General features: G+C 43.0%; 1 protein-coding gene across 1 annotated transcript in view; it reads left to right on the top strand.

Moving 5' to 3' along the window:
* gfra4b (GDNF family receptor alpha 4b) overlaps positions 1-11,805 on the top strand; it is a 78,913-nt gene extending 67,108 nt beyond the window's left edge. The window contains exons 5-8 of the mRNA XM_057350258.1: positions 2,948-3,057; positions 4,115-4,249; positions 7,327-7,490; positions 10,737-11,805. Coding sequence (XP_057206241.1) covers positions 2,948-3,057; positions 4,115-4,249; positions 7,327-7,490; positions 10,737-10,877 — 550 coding nt within the window. The 3' untranslated portion in view covers positions 10,878-11,805. The remainder of the gene's footprint in view (positions 1-2,947; positions 3,058-4,114; positions 4,250-7,326; positions 7,491-10,736) is intronic.
* Positions 11,806-25,038: the final 13,233 nt, after the last annotated feature.

Raw genomic sequence — 25,038 nt, 5'->3', positions numbered from 1 at the left:
CTCACTCACTCACTCACTCACTCACTCACTCACTCACTCACTCACTCACTCACTCACTCACTCACTCACTCACTCACTCACTCACTCACTCACTCACTCACTCACTCACTCACTCACTCACTCACTCACTCACTCACTCACTCACTCACTCACTCACTCACTCACTCACTCACTCACTCACTCACTCACTCACTCACTCACTCACTCACTCACTCACTCACTCACTCACTCACTCACTCACTCACTCACTCACTCACTCACTCACTCACTCACTCACTCACTCACTCACTCACTCACTCACTCACTCACTCACTCACTCACTCACTCACTCACTCACTCACTCACTCACTCACTCACTCACTCACTCACTCACTCACTCACTCACTCACTCACTCACTCACTCACTCACTCACTCACTCACTCACTCACTCACTCACTCACTCACTCACTCACTCACTCACTCACTCACTCACTCACTCACTCACTCTCCGCGCTCCCTAGCACGTTGGTGTTTCATGTATTGTTCGTGTTTATGCGATCGTCATTATGTTTACCATGTAGAGTAGAGTTTAATAAACAACCATATGTTCACTTGTGATGGGTTTTCTGTGCTCAACGCTCACATATACTTGGTCACTTAAACTGTGTTTGATTTACGCTACCTTTGCTCTAAATCCTGTTTGGTAAAGTCACGTTACTTATGGCCATGAGATAACGTTAAAGTGTATAATATCCTTGATGCATTCACTGGACGAATACATACAAAATTGTTTTACTTTATATTACTAATCAGAGACTGTAAAATATGTATATTTAATAATGATTATTATACGCATTTTCCTTTGCGCTAAACTAATTCCCTGAATGAAATTGTTGTTTAGTAACTCATTTCATGGATGTGATCTTGATAGATCTGGTGGAGAATCATATTTGGTGAGCTAAGCTCATCATTATTTTTACATGCAGCTAAAACCGCTACATTATAATGTGTGCGAGTTGAGGCAGTGGAGACTGAGAGATAGCCTGAAGGAGGTGGGAAGGGATCGGGTCGAGGGGACAGGTAGTAGGCCGGGTGGAAAGGAGAATTTTGGAGACATCAGTCTCTGAGAGGAGAGAGAAAGAAGGGAGTTGAGGATAGCAAGGGGTAAGAGAGAGATCAGGGATGCGTTGAGCAGATAATTGCCTGCTGATGGTTTCCACTTTATCAGTGAAGAAGTTGGCAAAGTCATCAGCAGTCAGCGAGGTATTGGCGGGAGGTGGAGGGGGACAGAGAAGAGAGGAGAAGGTTGAGAAAAGTTGACGCGGGTTAGATGCAGTTTGGATTTTGTTTTGAAAGTACTTGGTTTTGGCTGAAGATACTGTATATTAGTAGCGAAGGAGTTAAGATGTTGATACTTGAAGAGATCAACAGGGTCTCTAGACTTGCGCCACTTCCTCTCCGTAGCCCTTAGCTTGGTCTAATGGTTGCGAAGAGTCTCAGAAAGCCAGGGGCAAGAGGGTGTAGCACGTGCAGGCCTAGAGGTAAGAGGGCAGACACTGTCAAGACAGGATGTTATGGTTGTACAGAGCTTATCAGTAGCTCAAGAACATTGTTTTGCGCACACCGATGTTTATGCACTTTCTATGTTGTTAGATCATGTTGTTTAGGGGTTAGGGAGATGGGGATTTTTAGAGACAAGGCATCTTGCTTTTGCTTCTTTTACGCGTCTTTGGTCAATGTTACTTCAGTCGAACCACTTCTTTCGGAAGCAAACAGCAACTTAACTTGGTCCACCTGTTTGGGGTGCATCAAGGTTAAGATGACAGCATTCACACTAGGGCTAGGTCACGATATCAGATTTTCACGATTATCACCATTATCATGGCCAAAAGAATTTAAAGTAACAATATTATCATAATATGTGTGGAATAAAAATAATAATAATTCTATCAGTCAAATTCATCACACTCATTCATGGACTGTACCAAAAGAGCAATCACACCAGTTTGTGTTTTAATTGAACCAAACCAGCCAAGTGTGAACACACCTAAAATCTTCCTGAAACCATGATTCAAAGGTTACATGATTTTAACAATAATCTTATATTTTCTTCATATTCTAATACAGTGTTAATAGAATTTACATTGTTTTCATGCATTGGGTGTAATATTGTCAACATGCAAAGAATGATGGATGTTCAGGTGAGATTAAGAAGTGAAACCTGTATTGGTATTCAGTGTCACACTATAAATAATCCTGAGAAACCATCTGTTACTGAACGGGTGTTAGATGAATTTTGAAACGGAAACTAATAAATTCTGCTCAGACATTTTTTGGTTGTTATATAGCGTGTAATGAGTGCTAGTTTTTGGTGGATTTGTTGGCAAGGAAAAACAATCCTAAATGTTAATATGTAAATATGTAAACTAACCATATAACTGATAAATTACAATGAAAAGCTTTTGTTTTTCTTTTATAAAGTATTGTAAAAGAAGACTTTGTGTCTCTTTGAAGCAACACTTTGTAGTTTTTTCAACCTTAAAATAATGTCTCTAAAATTATTTCAGTGGTAGAACAACTCTTAACTGGACAAATTCTACTCCCGCTGCTACCTGAGCAGCCTCATAGCGGCTACAACCACACTCTGTAAATTCAGTGTTCGGGTCGGTACACACAGCCTTGCCCCCCCTGCCTGCGGAAGAATGTGAAATGGTTTCCGGACAGCGTTTCTGCATTTGCCGGTTTCATCAGCTTAGACTACAAATTAGCGTTAATTGCACTGCCCACGTGGAAGCTTACACAGCGAAATTATTTACAACACTTGTAACAGACAATTGCGCTTATCAACCACAAGGGGGAGCCGTCAGCAAAAGTTCTAAAGTGTTGCTTTAATTAAAAGTGAAATGACACTAACATATACAGAAGCACATTCATGAAATGTGTCATAAAGTTCTGCTTGTCTTCCAGGTCTCGTTTGGCTCAGTTTCAGTATGACTGCGAACCAGAGGAGCAGTCAGCCATCGGCTGCAAACAGGGCAACTATGCAGCGTGTCTTATTGCCTATACTGGACTTATAGGTAATTTATACATCAAAATAATAAATGTCAGAGTTAAAAAGGTGCATGCATACAAGAGAAAGAGAGATAAAGTAATGATTTTTAGAAGGTCTTTATATTGTTTCCCACTTAGTGACTAGAAATCTTAGCCTCTCTGCAGCTGTTTCTTATGTCCATTAAAACAGGATCAGAGTAGATGTGATGCGTTCGGGGAGTCTTTTCTTTGTATTCCCTGTAAACAAATAAACACAAGTGTCTTCTCTCCTGTGTGTCTATTTGTTGGAAAGTATTACACTTCTAACGCATTTTCACAGATCTAGAGAGATTTCTTTCCACCAAAAAAACCTCAGAATGAAAAAACAATACTTTTTATAAGACCTTTTTCCTTACAATGTCTTTTTTTAAATGCTGCATTATGTTTGTTAAATATACAGAATATTGATCCATCATGAACCCCTCTTAACAAACCATCATTATATATTTTATGTATTTCAACCTGATCACACAGGAATTCATAACTATTTTAGGATATGGCTAATTTGCATGAATTTGTACATGTGAATCATAAAAAAACATGCAATTATTAGAAATAAGCAATGCTAAAGCCATTCCCCTAACTCCACCCCTACACTTAACATCAGTGGCATGAAGGCAACTACTTGTACAATTTTACTAAAATGTACAAGATCGTGGGAATTGGCCACCTTGTAAAATAGTTACGAATTGCTATGAGATTGTGTTGTATATTTTATTACAAGAAGTAATAAAAAGCGCAATATATTGAATTAATAAAAAGAATGTGAGGTCAAATATAATTAAGAAAGTTAATGGATGTACTTTTTAAATGTGATTTTATTATTTATTTTTTAATTATATTTATTTAAAGCCATATCACACTTATATGTGTGCTTTTTGAATCTATACCAGTACCTATATATATATATATATATATATATACATCCATTTAATCTATATCAACCTTAAATGATATATAAACTCAATACATAACAAGTCATCTTTATGAAATATATGTGCTGTTTAGATTCAGTATACAATATGTTTATTTTACATATTGCAGGCAGTCCGATCACCCCAAACTACGTGGACAACTCCACATCCAACGTGTCTCCCTGGTGCTCGTGTTCGGCCAGCAGCAATCTTAAGAATCAGTGTGTAGAGTTTCTGGAGTACTTCACAGAGAACGTCTGCCTCAGTGAGTCAATGCTGTTCCTCAATATCATCTGTCTAGTGACCATCTGATCTGAGTGTGTAGTGTGACAGACAAAGACATTTTCATGTAACATTATGAACATAATATAGGCTCTGTTCCAAACCCCGCTGAGCTACCCCACTGTGTACTGTCTATGGAAAGATACTGCATTTAAGCGGCTTCCTAACCAAAGCAGTACCTTATAATGACTCCACTACCTTATAAGTATAAATCACAGCATGCTTGACACTATAATTATGAACATTTAAAAACAATTTAAACAGAGGAACTAACTTGTACATAAAAACAATGAATGCAGACTTTGAAACTTTTATTTTATTGCACCTGTTTGAATGTCTTGTTCACTTTTAACATAACCATGTCCATCCCATTAAATCTAGTTTACTGCAGTTTATAAGGAGAGGAAATGCATTGAAAGACTGAACAAACCCTGGTACATGAATAATCACACTCAGCTGCCTGTAAAAGGTCCCATAATTCTTTGCGGTAGAAAGTTCCATTAAAGTTGAATGTCCTTCACAGTGGCACAGTACAGTGTGTGTGCTCCTGCTATTCACTGCACCATTAGTCATGCTTACTCTGTTATACAGCATGTCAGAGCAACCTAGAACCCCCCAAACACACGCACGCACGCACGCACGCACGCACGCACGCACGCACGCACGCACGCACGCACACACACACACACACACACACACACAACAGCCAGTCTGCCTCTCTCAAATGATGAACATTTAAAAAACCACCTCGTCTGCCGTATTTTCTGTCTCTCGAATCTCCATTTAAGCAGAACCAGGACAAACTTTGTGAAAAGCATTTCACATTTCTAAATTGAGTGCCTTCGGTTTGACTCTGCATGTATTCAATCTCATGAATGCATTTGTGTAGAACATGGTCCAAGGTTCTCAACAGCTATATAGTAGCGTTTTTTTATGTGCCCTGCAATTTAACAGATTATCACAAGCCACTCATTTGGAAATTAATTGGTGATAACCACAATTTTTTTTGTATATTTTACAACATAAATTACAAAAACAAATAGGACAAATAATTCAAATGTTCAAAAATCACGTTTTTTATTATGTTATCATTTTTAATAATATTAATAAATTAGTATTGTTTTTTGAGTTATTATTACTAAATCAAATCAAGCCAACTGCAGTTTGATTGATATTTTTTGGAATGCACAATAAAAAAGAATAATAATAAATGTTTTTTTTTACATTTTAAAAATGGAGTCATCTGTTTTTGCAATTGGGCAATTCCAGTGTTATGGATGTGACACTTTGCATTATGGACGTGACATAAAAACACTCAGAGAATGTGTTTGTTACCAATATACTGAACCATCTGTTTATTTTTCGCTAAACCCTTGTTGATACAGTTTAAACATCAGAAAACATCAGTCTATGCACACGTTTTCTATTTTAAAAAAGGGAAATAAACATGCGTCATGGATGTGACACCATTTTTGGGAGACGACAAACTTTGTCGTATTTCTGTGAATTATAATGCACAAAGGGATGCCTCATAGAACATAAAATACTTTATTTTAATTTTCATGTCCCAATTTATGAGGAATATGTACCGTTATGGATGTGACAATCCTGAAAATGGCACTTACCTGACTATGAAAAATTATTCACTTAAAATAAAACAAATGCTTTAAAAACTTGAAGAGAGACCTCACATGGGTTTTCATGGTAAGGTTGATATTTTCACGGAATTGACCAGATGAACTCCTCCAATGACAAATATATATATACAGAATATATATCATCTTGGTTTTCATCTTGACATTTACAGAGAATATAGACAATATAACAAACATTTGTTTCTTCTATGCTACTGTTCAAAAGTTCAGGATCACTTGAATCAAATGGATTTTGTGATCTTAAAAATCATTTGATCGAAAGGCATCTGCTTACTGTATGTATTTCAAATGATTTTTGTAGACAAAAGTATAATTGTGAAAACATAACTTAATTCATTAGAGAACTAAAATGTCATTTTAAAAACAATTTTGACTAAATAATGAGAAAAAGGCAGACAATAAGAGCCCAGCAAATATGGGAATAATTTCAATACTGTTAACAAAGCCTCTCAGGGTGAGACCTGAAGAAACTGGCTGATAAATTGTCAATTCTGCAAATTCAAGGCAAATGGTATAGCTACATAGAAGACACTAAAATATAATTTTGTAAATAACTGTATTTGGGCATGTGAATTAAAAATAATGCAGTAAATTTGAAAATTAACCATTACAAAAACAAATATTTTTTATCACCAATACTAGTTTAGGGAACAAACTTACACATATGTGGGCACAAAGTACAAATTATACAGTATGTATTTTCAAAACTGATGTTATGCGTTTAAGGATGGACATTTAGCTCAAATCATTTTAACATCATAAGCAACACTTAAACTGTTGACTTCGGTAGTGTATTATTACGGCCCATCTGTTGCTGTTTAAATGGGGTCCTCTTGAATTGTGAAGTCGAGTACCTCTGTTCTGGCCGTTATTCATTACACACTTTACAAAGTCTAAAGAGCTTCCAAAGTGCAAAGCACACAGTTGTTCCACTTTGTTTCAGGAGCTGTAAGCATAAATGAATTTCTGAGTTATATCCAAGCTCCTCTCTGCCGCACTCCTCAAGGACCCTATGTATTATATATAGCGATTCATCAATACGCTCGACTCTTTGCAATATTCTCCTCAGTCCTGTTCAAACAAGATCTCTTATGCCAAGCAACTCCTCAGACAGCCAAGTGGCAGCTCTCTGAGTGAGGGATGCGAGCGGATGAGACCGATGTTTGGTCAGGCCACTCATCTGCGAGTTAATGAGGGGCTGTGGAGAGGCAGGTGCAGCCGCCGGGCCTGAGGAGAATGCTGAGCGCTCGCCGCCTCTATTCACATTCAGCAAATCGAAACCGGTGATGCCGGAATTCAAATAAGCGTTTGATAACAGAACCTGTTGCGAATAGAAGTCGTCTCTTTAGCCGAGCCAGAATGACTTTACTCAGGGCTGTGGGTCTGTTGTGTGTTGCATGAATAGGAAACGCTCTCCTGACATTCGGGAACGGAATGGACTTCACTCCTACTTCGACCCAGTCGGTGCGGCTGGGCCCTGCGACGGACAAAGAGCTACAGCAGGTGACGCCTGTGTTTGTTGCCATGGATACCGAACAGAACGTTCTGAGCCCAGTCAAACCCACACAGGTGAGGGTTAGAGATGGGGAAATGTTTGATTGTGAGTTTGGAACTGCCTTGATTGTAGTGTGACTCTGAAAAGAAATAGATTTTTACAATAAAGGAAACTGGTTTGAAGCGGTCAATTTGGGCAGATTTTTAGAATTCTAAGCCTCTTTGAGATGGCAGATGGAGAACCCCTGCAGAAGATTAATGAGGCAGCAAATGGTATTGGATACTGTGGTACTTTGATATGTTTTACGGTACTTAAAGGGATAGTTCAACCCAAAATTAAAATTCTATTATTATTTTCTCACCCTCATGTCATTTCAAACCTGCAGAACACAAAAAAGATATTTTGAAGAATGTTACACTGGACTCCACTGACATCCATTTTATGACACAAAACCACTCAAAATATCTTAAAATGTCTTTTGTGCTCTACAGAAGAGAGAGTCATATGCTGCTGTCCTTCTGAACCCTTGTATCTCCATATTTTGTGATTTTATCATTTTTATAAATCATTATTATTAGTCACAGTTTATTTTTGTACCTGGGTTTTGCAAATGTCTAGCCAATAAAAAGTATTAAAAAGTGCTTGTCCATTTTGACAGTGCAGTATGTAATCATTTAAAATGTAAAGCATTTTTCCCATTTCCTGAAAAACATACAAGGTTTCAGAAGGACAGCGACGATATACAGGTTTTAAATAGATGGTGACAGATTACATTTTTGGGCGAACTCCCCTTTTAATGATTACCATATTCATATACAGTACATTATGATGTTTGCATGTTATTCAAAACATTTAAAAAATGTTTTTTACTAGAATATCATGTCTGAAAAACAATGTTACTACCATACTGTACATAGGATACGTTCTTTGTGAAACAAACACTACTGTTATTGCTCACATAATCTGGTTTGGGTGTTTTAAACCCCTAGCAAAAAGCAATTCATTCTTACTAAACGGCTAAGCATTGAAACTGAATTTACCCTTTGCTTCATAGTTCATTTAGAAAGGCTATCAACTTTTTAAAAATTCATAAATGTTAACAAAATACATTTTTGAAAATCAAATTTACGTATATTGATAGAAAATTCATTATAGCTATTAGCTAACAGCAGGGTTGCCAGGTCTGCGGTTTTACCCAAGCAGCAACCTTCCGGTCTCTCTCGCAAAACCAACACAGAAGTGACTTTCATTGCGACTTCAAGTGAATTCATTGACTGGCCGCTAGAGACTGGTTCCAAAACAGAGCAGAATCTCATTGAGACCCGTGTTAAAATGCCCAACTTTATAGCAGAGAAAAACATCTTTACAGCCTGGTACAAAAATGATTTGGTCTACATAGTTACTTTTACATTTACATTTATGCATTTGGCAGACGCTTCTATCCAAAGCCTGGGATCGAACCCATGACCTTGGCGTTGTTAGCGCCATGCTCTAACCACTGAGTCACAGGAAAGCAGACATCTTGCTTTTGCCCTTCATGACAACAGTGAGGGGTGTGAATTTTTTTATAACTCATTCATTTAAATTATTAAGCCTTAAAATTCTGCATAATTAAGGGCATGGCCACTTGAGTGACAAGTGGTTTCACCAACCCGGCACTTCAGCTCCACCCACATCCTGCCTTTTTGCCTTTTTTTATTTCCCGGGAGTGACGCGCAGAGGTCGCGTTAACCGAAAATTCTCCATCATTGACAGATTTTTTTATACCAGTGACGGGAAAATCTGAAGGCCGTCCGTCATTTTGACAGATTGCAATGAGGGCAGTTTGTAATTCCCCTTTTTGTTGAGTTGGTAGCATCCAATCATTTCCTTTCATAAGAACGTGATCTTAAGGACGCGTACGTTTCCTGTTCATTACTCATAAACACCTCGTTCATTCAGGAAAACCCATGGAGGATCAGCGGAGACTCGCGGTGCGGAGCCACGCGCGTGTATAAACAAGGCGATTATGACGGCCCGCCACCGTCTAATTCTTTCGCCATAGTTTCAAAACGAACTGAAAATCTTATTGCACTTTTTATAATAACACAGCGATCTCTAACGTTGTTTGTGGATCTAACATGCTAATTCACGTAATATCACCTTGCACCATAGTGACAGGTAAAAATAGATTATGATGGATTTTTTACAAGCCTTTCCGTCAAAATGATGGACGATGAAAAAGTCTAGCGCAACCTCTGGTGATGCGCTGCCAAGATGGCGACGACTGGCTCCACTCACTTTAGGTCCAATTCACATTTCGCGTCTAAAACCGCACGGAAAACACGAGCTGCACTGTGGTCTCCTTTCTTTCCAAAGCACCTGGACTTTGCGCTCTCCTGGCGTCTGTCATTGCTAAACAACCATGGGCCACGATAGCCGTTGAGACGAGGAGGTATTAGCAAAGGATATATGGATTATATGCACTGAAAATACCTTGCAATAACTCTGCTACTAGATTTAGTTATGCTGTGATCATCTGTGTCTCCATCTTCATTGAGCTTGTCTATATCAGCTGGTTGGTTCTTGTCACATGACCTGCGTGCGGTGCGCTTGCTGCTTTCTGAAAAGTTTAGATTTTTTCATCTCGATGCGGAGCCGAAGCGCCTGAAAAAAGAGCCTCTTTTTTTTCCGCTATATTTAAAATAACGAATATGCACGCGGAAAAGACGCGAAATGTGAATCGGGCCTTAGGCTTCAAAATTGCTCTTCACAAACCTACAGGTGACGTCACGGCACTACGTCCATTTTATATACAGTTTATGGTTTTACTCAGGAATTGGGCTGCTTTTAAACTGTTCATGCGGCTCTTTTTCATGCTGTGGGTTAATAAAACAATAAGCCCCAAGAAGCAGTGAGTTACAGTACATTTTATAACAGCTAAGGGCGTTGTGGCACAATGCGAAGCAGAGCAAGGTTTCATAAAATAAAGTGATATTTATGTAATGCGGCCAGCCATTATAAATCAGCCAGGTAAGATTAGGTCTTTATGAAAACATACTGTGCTTATGATTACAACTTTACAATGATTTTCAAGAAGAAATTGTATTTAATGCATAACAGTGACTGTAAAAATGTTTTAGGAATGGGAGTGACATATTTTGGGTTTTGGTATTTGGACTGGGTTAGTTTTGGGCTTATTTGAGAGGCCTTAGAATTGTTTTTGTTTCGTCAGATCTGGCAACCCTTACTAATAGCTTCTTTTGCGGCCTTGCAATTGCTGGTATTTCCTTCAGTTAACCTTTATGAATCACATTAGTAATGATCTTTCTGATCCTCAGGACTCCGTAAAAGTGAACCTTTGGTCGGACTCCACCGCGTCCTTCGACACACACCAGAACTCTGCCCACGTGTTGGCTTCAGCATTGCTACCGATCTGCATTTGTGTTTATCTCAACATCTTGCTCAGCTATTGTCAGTAAATGGACCGAAGGAAATCTGGGACATTGTTTCTGACAGGTCCGTGATTTTGGATCTACTGGAACATTTTTTGAGGTGAAGAAACTCTCCACAATGGCCTCATATTTCTGACATGGAAGTCATCGTGTTATATCTGTTTCTGTGGAACCGCCTATCAAACCTACGGAATCTGCTATTTTCAAGGCACTTTTTTAGACATGAATGTGTCGTTTGTGAAAAACAAAAGCGAGCGGAAAGCGTGTATCTGTACATATGTACATAGCATCACAAAGAGTCAATATGGAACTTTGTTGTTCATGAAGAGTTTCAGTGTAAAATCATATTTTTGTGATCGGGTGGGAATTCAAAAGACTGAATCTAGCAAGTTTCTAAAGCCCAAATTACTTCCTAGCACTCATGAAATCAATTCCCCATGAAATGTGGAGCAGAGAGAAATGAATCTTTCTCTTTTTCCCTTTTTCTAGTTCCTCATGCATCAGTTCAAGCATTTGGAGATCCCCTGAGCAAAATAGGAATTTAATATCATTCTGTTCAACTTGACTGAAGAGAAGACAAAGGCTATTTCTGATCAATAATGGAATGGTTATGCCTTTGGGTGGAAGTAAACTATATTCTTCCCAATGCTCATACCAACACTCCGAATGCACAATGTGCTGTTGCGATATAAGCTAACCAAACTTCACATATTGATTCAAGAACCAACATTTTTCTATGTCACAGAATCCCACCAAGTGTTGTCGTTTTGTAAAATATGATGTCTTTATGAGGAGTCACAGTAAATATGCTTACAATGAATATATGGGATATACCGTAAATGAAGGTTAAGGAGTGGGGTTGAATAGGCAAATGACCCGTGATATTTCTAAAGGAAGGCTGTGAATCTCATTATGGAACATTATTTGGTTCATCACATATGCCATTAATAAAAGATGCTGGTTCATTTAAAGTCGTTTGCTGCTCCTTTGTGACTCCGAAATCTAGATCTGACTGGCAAAAAACTGGAGCACAAATGTGGAAAAGGTTAGTGAGGTAAAACTGAACAGGGTGTGTGTGTATCTCAAAAACATGCTCGGGGCCAAATGTGTGGAGAAACGGTTATTCACAGAGAGATGAGACCCTATGCTGATTCTTCAACCGTCTCGGAGATAGTTTATGGTCAGGTAAATCAACTGAACTTTGGCAGGAGGACATTTGGATCCCAAGAAAGGAAGAACATTTCATCAAAGCTTGAGCATGCTAAATCCATTTGTTCCACAAAGATAAAGCATGAAAATATTCAACATTGTGGTATTTAGTTGTAAGGGTTATTTTTCTATTAAAGGTCCAGTGCTTGGCATTTTAGCGACATCTAGTGGTGAGGTTGCAACCAGTGGCTCACTCCACCCCGCATCCCTCCCTTTCGAAGCACTACGGTGGCTAACACAGGACTAAGATGTCATCACATTTTTGCTTATTTGCCGAAGGAGATAACGTATTTATGAAACCTGCTCTGTAGAGCAGTTTGTCTGTTTAGGGCTACTATAGAAACAACATGGTGAATTCCATGTTTACATTCCCGCGGTGTATGTAGATAGAAATAGATAATTCAAAGGTAATTAAAACATAACGCCACATTATGTAAGATCTTAATACACATTTGACGACATAGTTATGTATATTATATTGCATTTCTGTCAATAGATCCTCCAAAAAAAAATCACACACTGGACCTTTAATTGAGAGTGTCAAACAAAGATGATGCATACGTTTTTGAGATGGTGTGGGCTTAAAAGCTTTAAGGGGGATCATTTTTCAAAAATATTAATTTCTTTGATAATTTATTCATCCGATGTCATTCCAAACCAGTGTAAAAATCTTCTGCAGAATACAAAAAAGAAGAACGTTGGTAACCAAACAACATTGGTGCCCATTGACACCCATTGTTTGGACGCACAACCACTGGGATATTTCTCAAAATATCTTCTTTGTTCCACATATGCAGAATTTTTTAAACAACACGAGGGTGAATATGGTAAGTGACAGAATTTTTATTTGTGTGTAAACTATCGCTTTAAAGTATCCGTCAACTGAACTAACTCAGAAACCCAGTCAGCCGCTATCATAATGGTCTATTACCCAATTACTCCAGATATGATCTTCAGGAGCCACATGGAAAATTCTGCAGCTTGTCTTGGCCCTCTTCCCAGTTACAATGCAGCTTTTCCACCCCAATCCATTTGAACAATACTTATTGATTAGATCCTAGACACAAGTATGGATTTCTTAAATGAAAAAGAGGAGAAATGGTTGAAGGTTTATTGCTCTTCATTTTCTATAAATCACAATTGATTTTTTTAAATATAGAAAACTGAGGTTCCCTTTCTGTCGGTCTCTCGACGTTGTGTCGAGCCGACAGATGGGGTTCGCTCTTGAGAACCTATCAACTTCTGACTAGTTTAGAAAAGGCCAATGAAATTGGCGAATGAAATTTGCATGCCGGACTCCGTCCCCGGATATATGGGTATAAAAGGGAGATGGCGTGCTGCATTCATTCACCTTTTGTTCTTCGTAGCCTTCATACTGATCGACTTCGAGACTTCAAACTCTACGCCGAATTACTGCTGGAATCTTATGACGTGGTGCAGCGGACTGTCCCTTCCTGCAGCGACTTCCCCTGGGCGTCTCGGCAGTGCCAGAAGTGTTCGAGTTTTTTTCTCTAAAAGAGCAAATTTCTCCAGCGTGGCATGTCCCGCTGTTCTCATGGGTGCAACACACTCATTGAGGAGGGGGACAGACACGATGTCTGCTTCCAGTACGCTGGGGCAGACGTTGTGGATACGTCCTGCCCGCACTGCGGGCGGTTGACGATTCAGACATTGTGTCACGGGTGGCTGTGTTCCCATGGGACTTAGCCACCACCTCGTCTGCTCCCCGTTCCGTGACGGCAGGACTACGGCCCTGCCGCACGCTACGGCAAGCAGCGAGGGTGATATGAGGATACTGTGAGCGTTAATCCGCCAGCCACTGGCTCACGGACCGTTCGCACCTCGTCTCGCTCGTCTGACCATTCCCCAGGAGACAGTCCCACCATCTTGTTCCTCAACCACGTATTCGGACACGATGCGTGATGATCTCTTGCAGCATCGGGGGGTGACGTACTGCCATCCGACTACGACGATTCCTCGGGCTAACTCCCTCGGGGGGTCGAGCCCAGGAAGAAGCGGACGTCGAAATGTCAGCCATGCTTTCCCGGGCCGCCATGAGCGTTGGGTTGCAGTGCCCGCACTGCCTCTCCCAGCGCTCGCGGCTGGCTACATGGCGCCTCGGGTGGAGCCGCGCCCGCCCCCAGTGCCGTGTTTTCCGGAAGTGCATGAAGAACTTAGTAAGACCTGGAACACCCCCTCTCCGGCACGCTCACGTCTAACAAGTTCTGTCACCCTCTCTTCCCTCGAGGGTGAGGCAGCTAGAGGATACGTCGATGTCCCCCAGGTGGAGTGTGCCGCCGTGGTGCACTCATACCCGCAGGCGGCGGCCACCTGGGGGACTCGATTTAGACTCTCGTCCAAAGCACGACATCTCTCGTGTCGAGAGCTTACATTGCTGCGGGCCAAGCTGCCTCCTCTCTCCACACTATGGCTCCTGCCAGGCCAAGGCATTGAGAGAGCTCCACGAGGGTAAGACCGACCCAGTGCTTATGCAGGAACTCCGCGCCGCCACCGACCTCGCTCTATGGGCGATCAAGGTGACCGCGCGGGCCCTGGGTCGGGCGATGTCCACACTTGTGGTCCATGAGAGACACCTCTGGCCGAACCTTGCACAGATGAGTAACGCCGAGAAGGTCCGCTTTCTCGACGCACCCATGTCGCAAGGGGGGGGGGCTGCTTGGTGATTCTGTCGACTCGCAGTTCTCGACAGTAAAGAAGCAGACAGAGGATATCAAGCATATCCTCCCGCGCCATGACTCAGCCGCCTCGGCCGTCGAGTCCCGTGCACCGTCTGCTTCCCAGCAGCCCTGGTCCTCTTCGATGCCCTCCGGCTCTGGAGCCCCCCACTCAGGCGCCCCCGAGGAAAAGACATCGAAGAGGAGACCATCGCCCCATCAGCAGCCGCAGCAAAAGTAGCGGCCCTCATGGGAAGACCCCGGGGAGATCGAGAATACCATCGGGCCCGACCCCAGCCATTCCACACTGGGTGGTCGATCCGGGACGGTTCCTGCCCCGTCCCAACGGCCCACTCTCTTAAGAGTCCTCTCTCTCTGGGTGTCTATCACAGCCGCTCTCACCCTCTACACGATGGTGTTCGGCAACTCAACGTTGCATCACGACAAGACCCAATGTTGAGGATAATCAGTAGCCCTCAGCACTCTCAATCGACAGTGCGTTGTGCTACATCATCACCAGGCAGGTAAGCAGCAGAGCCGATCTCCTCCCCGGGGGCCTCCCCACGGCAAGGGATCCGCACTGCTCGCCATTGAACCACCCCCTGGGAGGTCGATGAAGCAGATCATACCCCTAGCCCCTGTCTTGGTCCCTGGGAGCCTGACTAGAGCCCCCAAACCATCACGGGGCTACGGGATACGATCCGTCTCGGCTACGCGATACAACTTACCAGACGCCCGCTCAAGTTTGGGACATCCTCTTACCTCAGCCAGAGGCAAGGATGCTCCCGTGCTTCGGGCCAGGGTCACCACCCCTCTGGCAAGCGATCGTGCTCGTCCCTCTGGCCGAGATGTTCAACGGGTTCTGCAGCCCGTACTTCATCGTCCCCAAAAAGGGGGGTTGCTAGATCTGCGTACCCTGAACAGGCACCTACTCAAGCTGCCGTTCAGGATGCTCACGCAGAAGCGCATCCTGGCGTCTACCAGATGTCAAGATTGGTTCATGGCAATCGACCTGAAGGACGCTTACTTTCATGTCTCGCTTTCGAGACTCCCCTCGGGGAGAGAGGTGTGCGGGTACTAACTATCTCGACGACTGGCTCGTCTGGGCACACTCGCAAGATCTGTTGTGTACACACAGGGACCTAGTGCTCCGGCACCTAGATCGGTTGGGACCACAGGTCAACCGAGAAAAGAGCAAGCTCTCCCCTGTGCAGAGCATCCTCTTTCTCGATATGGAACTCGACTCTGTCTCCATGACAGCGTGACTGACTCAGAGCGTGCTCAGTCAGTGTTGAACTGCCTGAAGCACTTCAGGCAGTCAGCGGTCCCCCTGAAACAATTTCAGAGGCTCCTGGGCACATGGCATCCTCGGTGGGGATGGTCCCCCTCGGGTCAATTCTCACGCGACTGCTCCAACACTGGCTACAGAGTCGGGTTCCCTGGAGAGCGTGGCACACCGGCAGCAGGTGTATGGTCATCACGCCTTTCTGCCGACGCACCCTGACTCCCTGGTCTTCAATGACCTTCTTGCGGACAGGGTCCCCCTAGGGCACGTGCAAGGCATGTCGTGGTGACGACAGATGCCTCCCTGCAGGGTTGGGGTGCCGTGTGCAACGGGCACGCAGTGTCGGGGTGGTGGACGGGCCCCCCGCCTGCGTTGGCATATCAACTGCCTAGAGTTGTTGGCTGTGCTACTTGCACTGAAGAGGTTGCAACCTCTCGTGCAGGTCAAGCACGTGCTGGTCCGGTCAGGACAGCACAGCTGCCGTAGCGTATATCAATCGTCAGGGTGGCATTCGCTCACGGCAGCTAACACGACTCGCCCGACGCCTCCTCCTCTGGAGTCAGCAGGTGATCAGCTCCCTGCGAGCCACACACATCCCAGGCGACCTGAACCAGACAGCCGATGCACTCTCTCGTCAGTCGACGCCTCGCGGAGACTGGCGACTCCATCCCCGCGCAGTCCAGCTCATATGGGAGCAGTTCGGCTAAGCGCAGGTGGACCTGTTTGCCTCCCCGGACTCCTCCCATTGCCCGCTTTGGTACTCCCTGACCGAGGGACCCTTCGGCACAAATACCCTAGTTAACAGCTGGCCGCGGGGTAAGCGGAAGTATGCCTTCCCCCCAGTGAGCCTCATGGCACAGGTCTTGTGCAAGGCCAGGGAAGAGTAGCATCAAGTGGTACTAGTTGCACCCTATTGGCCCAACCGGACTTGGTTCTCGGAGCTAAGGCTCTTGACAACAACTCCCCCCTGGCCGATCCCCCTGGCAAAGGAACTGTTTTCCCAGGGGAAGGGGCACGTTACGGCATCCCAGGCAGACCCCTGGAACTTCCATGTCTGGACGGGACGAGGAGATCCTGAGTGGCCCTCCCCTGGTGGTTGGGACATCACTCAGGCTAGGGCCTCGGCCACTAGTTGGCTATATACGCCCATAAGTGGCGCCTCTTCTCGTTCTGGTGCTCTTCTCGAAGAGAAGACCCGCGGAGTTGCTCAATCGGGAACGTGCTGTCCCTTCCTCAAGAGAGACTGGAGAGTAACCTCTCCCCCCTCCACACTGGGAGTGTATGTAGCCGCTACGGCTGCTCATCACGACCCAGTTGCTGGGAAGCCTCTGGGACAGCACAACCTGGTCATTAGGTTCCTAAGGGGCACGAGAAGGCTACCGCCTCATCCGCGCTCCGTATCCTCTTGTGACCTAGGTGGCAGGCTTCAAGAGGCCCCCCCCTTCGAGCCCCTCGGAGTTGCCGCTCTTTCTCACTCTCGATAAAGACGGCTCTCCTGATGGCGCTCACCTCCAAGAGGGTAGGGGATCTGCAAGCACCCTCCGTGTCCACAGATTGCCTAGAACTCGGGCCCAGGATTCTCACGTTATCTTGAGACCCCGCCCGGCTACGTGCCCAAAGTTCCCACCACTCTCCCGAGAGACCAGGTGGTGAACCTGCAGGCGCTCCCCACCGGTTGACTCGCCCAGGCCAGTCAACGTCGCTCCGCTAGAGATTGTGACGCGGCTCAGTGCTGTGGCTTCTTCCATAGGAACCCCATTCTGTCGGTTCGACACAACGTCGAGAGACCGACAGAAAGGGAACGTCTTGGTTACGGATGTAACCTCAGTTCCCTGATGGAGGGAACGAGACGTTGTGTCCCTCATGCCACAACACTGGCCGCCCACCCCAGCGGTCGGGGGAGGATGCTTAAGGCTCCTCAGACCAAAGGTGAATGAATGAGCACACCGGCTTCCCTCTTATACCCGGACATCCGGGGAGGAGTCCGGCATGCAAATTTCATTCGCCAATTTTCATTAATACTCAGAAGATGATAGGTTCTCAAGACAAACCCCATTCTGTCGGTTCGACACAACGTCTCGTTCCCTCCATCAGGGAACTGAGGTTACATCTGTAACCAAGACGTTATATCCGTAACCAAAACAATTCTTTTAAACAAAAAGGTATGTAAATAGACCATAGTCTATAGATCATAAAAGTGTTTTTGGTAATGCTTTTGGTTTTAGGTCATTGAAGCTAATTGTGCAACATTTGGAGGTGTTCAGGTTTTGTATCTGGCTTTTCACTCAGAGCAGCTTAGTCATTCGCTTTTTGGTATGCTTTTGCTGACATTTGAAAGCCTGCTGCAACGCCGCAACAAGCTCACCGCGTCCAATTTTTGACCAATGAGAAAATATTTACACTAAGCCCATATAATCATAGCGCAGGCTGAAAATCAATTAAATCTATTTGCTGAGCCATGTTAAAAAGAGTTCATTAAAAAAGCCAGTGGGTCTATCTTGAAAGGGCACAGTGCTTATAACCAAACAATTCTCCGGCCCTCATCCTTCCATTTCCAGTCCCAGACTGTTCATTGATCCGCCTGAATACAGACTCGCCTCATCAGTGATCCATCTCAATATGCCAAACGAAATCTCCGTCATAAGTAAGTGCTGGTTACATTCATCTGAATACACGTTTAGATGAAGTATTTAAGCAGGTTCAAGGTGAGTATTAGATTTAATCGACCTACATTAGTGACAGATATGGAGTGGCATATGCCATTTTAAATATGCCATTTTATCACAATAATAGGCTAGGTTTATTTTTTTAGGTATATTTCGTTCTTTGCTTATGGTTGTACGGAGTAAAATAGTGCAAAATATAAAGAGAGTCTGCGTGCCCTTAGGCTCCTTGAAGTGAAGTCGAACAACGACTCACTGCTTAACCACCATATTACAATGCATTGTTGTATAGTGACTTTGTTGCACACCCATAGTTTGAACTATGCTGTTTCAACAATATAGTTGATGATGCCACAGGTGTGAAATAATAAAATCTACTAATTATTCTGTTTAAATTGAATTGATGCCAGATTATTGCTGTCATATGAAGACTACTTTCATCATACTATTTTTATTCTCTGTTGCTTTATTTCAAATTATTTTTTTCAAATTTTCAATATGTTTAATAGAGTATCGCAGAGATGACGAATTTGTGTATGCAACACCCGGATGCAAGTTTGCATTTTAGAACTTCCGGTTCCATCGCCACCAAAGTCAATGGGTTTGTTGAATAGTTTTTTGGTAAATTGCTTGAAATAAGATATGTGGTTAACAAAACCTCTAAATATTGTGTATACCGCTTGTGATTATTTAAAGCTTTATCATGTCTTAAAAACGGCTGTTGCTAACAAGTTGCTAAGGCGACTTTTTTTCCTTTTACCTTTGAATAGAATAGAATAGAACTTTATTGTCATTGTTAAGGGAACAATGAAATACAGTTTAGCAGCTCTTCTGAATGACAGTTGTTTACATACATAAACAAGCAATGGTATATATACACACAATATTATAAAAATATAAATCCTCTGAGGTAGTGCAGTGGCAGTGCAAGTAAAGCAACAGTGCGGCAGAGTAATAGGGGAGGGTTATTGCACCTTTATAGGAGTTTTTATTGCACATTTTAGTTTGTTTGGGAGTGTGTAAGTGGTTATGTATTTAAGCATCTAACTGCTTGGGGATAGAAAGTTTTTCAGTCTGTTGGTTTTGGTTTTTATCAGTCTGTACCTTCTCCCAGAAGGTAAGGGGGAGAACAGATGGTGTCCAGGGTGAGCAGGGTCTTTTGAAATGCAGTTGGCCTTCTTCTGAGTCGGCCAGTGTAGATGTCATGGAGTATGGGCAGTGACATACCAATCACACGCTCAGCTGTCCTCACTACCCTCCGCAGGTCCTTCCTGTTCTCTTCTGTGCAGCTGGAGTACCATACCACGCAGCAGTAAGTTAGCAGGCTCTTTATGGCGGAACAATAGAAGTTGGTCAGCAGGTTTTGAGGTAGGCGAGCGTGTTTCAACTTCCTGAGGAAATAAAGTCTTTGTTGGGCTTTCCCCACGTGCTGGGAGATGTGTGTGGACCAGGTGAGGTTGGCCGAGATGTGCAGGCCAAGGAATTTTCTACCCTCTCTACCTCCTCTCCATGTATGCAGAGGGCGGAGCGCTCTGTATGTTTTGATTTCCTGAAGTCCAAAATAATTTCCTTGGTTTTGCTGATGTTTAGGTCCAGATTATTGTAAGAGCACCAATCTGTGAAATGCTGAATCTCCTCCCTGTAGGCTGTCTCACTGTTGTCTGATATCAGCCCTACTATGGTGGTATCATCAGCAAACTTGACAATGGTGCTTGTGGGATGAATGGGGGAGCAGTCACTGAGGAGGGGACTGAGAACACACCCCTGTGGTGTTCCAGTGTTCAGGATGAGAGCGGATGATGTGAGGTTTCCCATCCTGACTGGGGTCTGTTACTCAGAAAGTCCAGTATCCATGTTCACAGAGAGCTGCCTAAGCCTAGGCTGTCTAGCTTTTGAGCGAGTTTATGGGGAGCAATTGTATTAAAGGCTGAACTGAAATCCACAAATAGCATTCTCACATCAGTGGCGTAACTTTGTTTTGAAAAGTGGTGGGGACAAAGACGACACAAACAATACTTTAATAAATTGTTTCTGTAAGAACTCGTTGGGAATATTCATGGACGTCACAAGCGCGAAACATGTAGGTGACTCCTCCTCCAGAAAACAGTATAAAAAGCGCCGCTTTATTGACGGCTTCAGTGGTGTAACATTAGTGCGAAAGACGCATGACAAATAATATTGACACTGCCGTGAAGCAGGTTCGAATCCGCTGATCTCACTATTCTAAATTTTCACATATCAGATCTGCTTCCATTTGTTTTTAAACTATATCATGTTTTCATCAATATATAATTTAAAGCATGTTGTGCTTTATTATGTGTAAGGATGGTTGTTGCCGTACGTAAATAAATGTATTAATTCGTGATGAAACAAAAACTACTGAAACGAATGTGTGTTTTCCCCATGTTAAAAATTTGGTGTTTGACAACCCCCTGCTAATAAGGACAAACATTTAAGTATACAGGGGAAACAGATGGAAAATAATATCTTTAAAAAAATCTTATTTTCAGTAATTACTACGGGCATTGCCTGATAGGCTACAAATATACAACAAACTTTCTAAATTTTGTGTTGAACTCATGAAACTACAAAGTTGTGACTTTTTCCATTTATTGGAGTTTTCTATCAAGTATCAAAATGTAATTCATCTTGCAATAGACGATAGCAACCGCATGTCGAGAGCAATAAGGACGAATATATAGCACCAAAGTGCAATTAAGCGCAAAATGTTTGGTACATGTATGACTTGAACAGCCATTTTCAAATATTTTCATCAATTTATTAAAAATAAATACCTTTACAATCTGATGTGATAGGGAAAAGTTCAGCAAACAGCAGTCCCGAACCCGCGACGGCACGAAGCAGGTAACACACACTTTACACTCTACGCCACCGGAGCAATTTAGCTTCTTCTGCCTTTCTTACATTTTGTCTATTCCAATCTGAAACTGATGGGCGGAGTTAGTATAAATACCCTCTGCTTACAAAGCGGGCTACTTGCACGGTAAATAGACGCTCCGTATTTTTTATTTCTTCCAATAAGTGGTGGGGACAAAATTGACTTTGGCAAAAAGTGGTGGGGACATGACCCACCCATCCACCCGCAAATTACGCCTATGTCTCACATAGTTGTTTCTCCTTTCCAGGTGAGTGAGCGTGGTGTGGAGAGCTGTGATGAAGGCATTCTCTGTTGATCTGTTTGCTCGATATGCAAATTGGTGTTTATCAAGGTCAGCAGGGATGGCAGATTTATTATGAGAGAGAATAAGTCTCTCAAAACATTTAGTGATGATGGGGGTTAAGGCTACTGGTCGATAGTAATTAAGGCAGTTCACTGTGCTTTTTTTCGGAACCGGAATAATTATAGCAGACTTCAGGCAGGTAGGGACGATGGATTGTAGAAGCGAGAGATTGACAATGGTGGTGAATATCCCTGCTAGCTGGTCTGCACAGGTCTTCAGGATTCTTCCTGTGACTCCATCTGGACCAGTTGCTTTCCTCTCATTGATCCTGAGAAGGGTGGATCTTACTTGGTGTTGCTGCAGTTGTATGGGGTTGTCTTTCTCTGGCAATGCAGTGTGGATTGTCGTCACTTCGTTCCGGGAGTCAAAATGAGCAAAGAATGTGTTTAGAGCGTCTGGCAGTGTATTGTCTGTGGTGTCTGTGGCTGTGCAGCTGACCTTATAGTCAGTGAGCGTTTTTATCCCCTGCCACATACATCTGGAGTTGTTGCTGTTAAAGTATTCCTCTATGCGCTGCTTGTACCTGCCTCTTGCCTCTCGAATGCCATTCTTTAGGTTGCTTCGGGCCTCTTTGTAGGCTTACAGGTTCCTTGATATAAAAGCAGCATCCTGCGTTCTATGCAGGGTTCTAACCTTGCTGTCAAACCATGGTTTTTGGTTAGGGAATACTTTCACAGTCCTCGTCTCAGACACATTCTCAGCACAGAGGTTTATGTATGAGAGAACAGCTGATGTGTGTCCCTCCAGGTCTGTCCCCTCAGCAAAAATGTCCCAGCCTGTGTCTTCAAAACAGTCCTGCAGGGCTGAAGTGGCTTCTTTAGTCCATACTTTGACTGACTTTGTGGATGATCTTTGTGTGCAGATAAGTGGTTTATATGCTGGTAGCAGGGACAGAGACCTGATCTGATAGTCCTAGATGTGGTAGAGTGCTGGCTTTATACAGTATGTTTGTGAGATGTTGCAGTAAACTTGGTCTAAAGTGTTCTTTCCTCTTGTCTGAAAATTTACATATTTGTAGAATTTAGGCAGCACAGACTTCAAGTTGGTGTGATTAAAGTCTCCTGCTGCTATACCAATGCTGTCTGGTTGAGCCGACAGATGTTGGCTAATGGAGTGGTGTAGCTTCTCCATGGCTAACCTGGCGTTAACATGCGGTGGTATATAGACAGCTATTATAACTACCGATGTAAATTCACTGGGCAAGTAGAAAGGTCTACACTGTAGTATTAAGTATTCAATGTCCGGATTGCAGTGGCTGTCTTTGACTGTGGTGCACACCAGTTATTGTTTATGTAAACACAAAGGCCCCCTCCTTTTTTCTTACCGGAGTGAATGGTTTGGTCCGCTCTGAAGATGGCATGGCCTGCTAGAGTCCGGGATGTTTTGATCCAGCCAAGTTTCTGTTAACACGGTCGCACAATAGTTCCCGCGGTTCGTCCATTTTATTGTTAAGCGACTGGGTGTTGGCGAGAAAAAGGCTCGGAATGGCAGGTTTATAGGGGTTAGCATTTAGCTTAGCTTGCAGCCCGCCTCGCTTACCCCTCTTCTGCTTTCTGTGTCTCCGCTGCCTAAGCGGGTGAGCTCTCCGATCCGGGGATAGGGTCGGATCTCCAGAGGAATAAAGTCCCAGTTGTAATTGTCCGAAACGCCGTGATTAAAGTCCGCAACACACAATAGTTCGGATCTGCTGTACTGTGTGCGTGCATACGCGAGTGTTCATACAAAAACATTCAAAGTAAACACGAAAAACACAAAATAACAGCTAAAGCTAGAAGAGCGCTGGGCCGCTGCGTCTGGAGGTGCCGCCATCTTGGTGAATGTTATCTTTGGCGGGGACATTAGATATCTCGAATATAAATCTCACAAATAATGCAACATGGGCACAAATCTCTAAAAACATGGATGGGGATTCATTCACTGAGTAGCCTAATTACTTACTAGGGAACATGTTTTAATAAAGTTTGGTTGTAGTGACGTTTATATCAAACGACTGTGGTGAAGTCTGTTTATTGCATAATGTTAGCTTTTTACTTCTGGTGAGTGTATTTAAGCTACAAAAATACCAAATATTGTGTTTATTTATGAAGATGATCTTGATAGACAAAACGTGTAAGTATCATAAACCTTTGTTAGCGGCGCTAACTTCCGGGTTATCATACAAAAATATGTAATCTCTGCGATACTCTATTCATTCGCAAGTTTCCTCGCTTCGCCCAGGGATTCCCCCAGGGTCCTAAAGCCAGTAGGATATGCTATGCACGTGTGCACTTTTCAAAAGAAGCGCTTTAATTCTTTTGACAAATTAAAAGACATAAAATGGAGTTTGTATATATTTATAGATATAGAATGCACTGCATGTTGCTTTGCTTATTTTGCTCAAAAGCATGGACTACAAGTCTACATGTCATAATAATAAGGAACTATACTGTATGTGCCATGATCCTGTCCTTCTTGTCGGCTGTTTTTCTGGTTTTGTGGACAGGGTCATGACAGTACCCGCCCTGCGTTCCAATTCACCTACTTATACTATGCCCTAATAGTAGGTATTGTTTTTGTGTTGGAATAGTAGGTACTTTTGAGTGCATGACAAAAGAGATTGCACACACTGGGACATACTAAAAGGAAGCGGAAGTGGTTGCCTAGACAACATTATGGCCAATAACTGTCACACACATCAAAATAAAGCTCTTCTTTCCATTAAGGTATTTATTCATTCATTATTTCTTATGTACTGTACACTTACATTTGTTAATTTAGTGACACATCAGTTATATAATTTATTAATGCAGTGGAGCGTCACCAAACTCTGCCTACTCGTGGTGAGTTGTGGGTAATATCAGCCGTCAGAGTGTGCATCATTCTGCACTTCGAATTTCTACCCGAAGTAGTAGACCATCCGGGAATCTTTGGAATACTATTTTCAACATACTACGATTTGGGACATACTAATTCTTCTTTCAAATACTATTAGGACTGATAGTATGCTGATTGGAAAGCAGGTCATGTCTTTGTGCTTGTTGTGTTATGTGTGGAAGCACATAGCCTTTGTTTTGTTTGCCTTGTGCCATGTGCTCTCCTGTCACGAGTCTTCCGGTTAGTGTTTCATTCCCCACA

Source organism: Triplophysa rosa, linkage group LG13 (genome assembly GCF_024868665.1).
Source record: "Triplophysa rosa linkage group LG13, Trosa_1v2, whole genome shotgun sequence".
Taxonomy (NCBI): Eukaryota; Metazoa; Chordata; class Actinopteri; order Cypriniformes; family Nemacheilidae; genus Triplophysa; species Triplophysa rosa.
The sequence above is the reverse complement of the archived record's forward strand: the minus strand, read 5'-3'. Positions and strand labels throughout refer to the sequence as shown.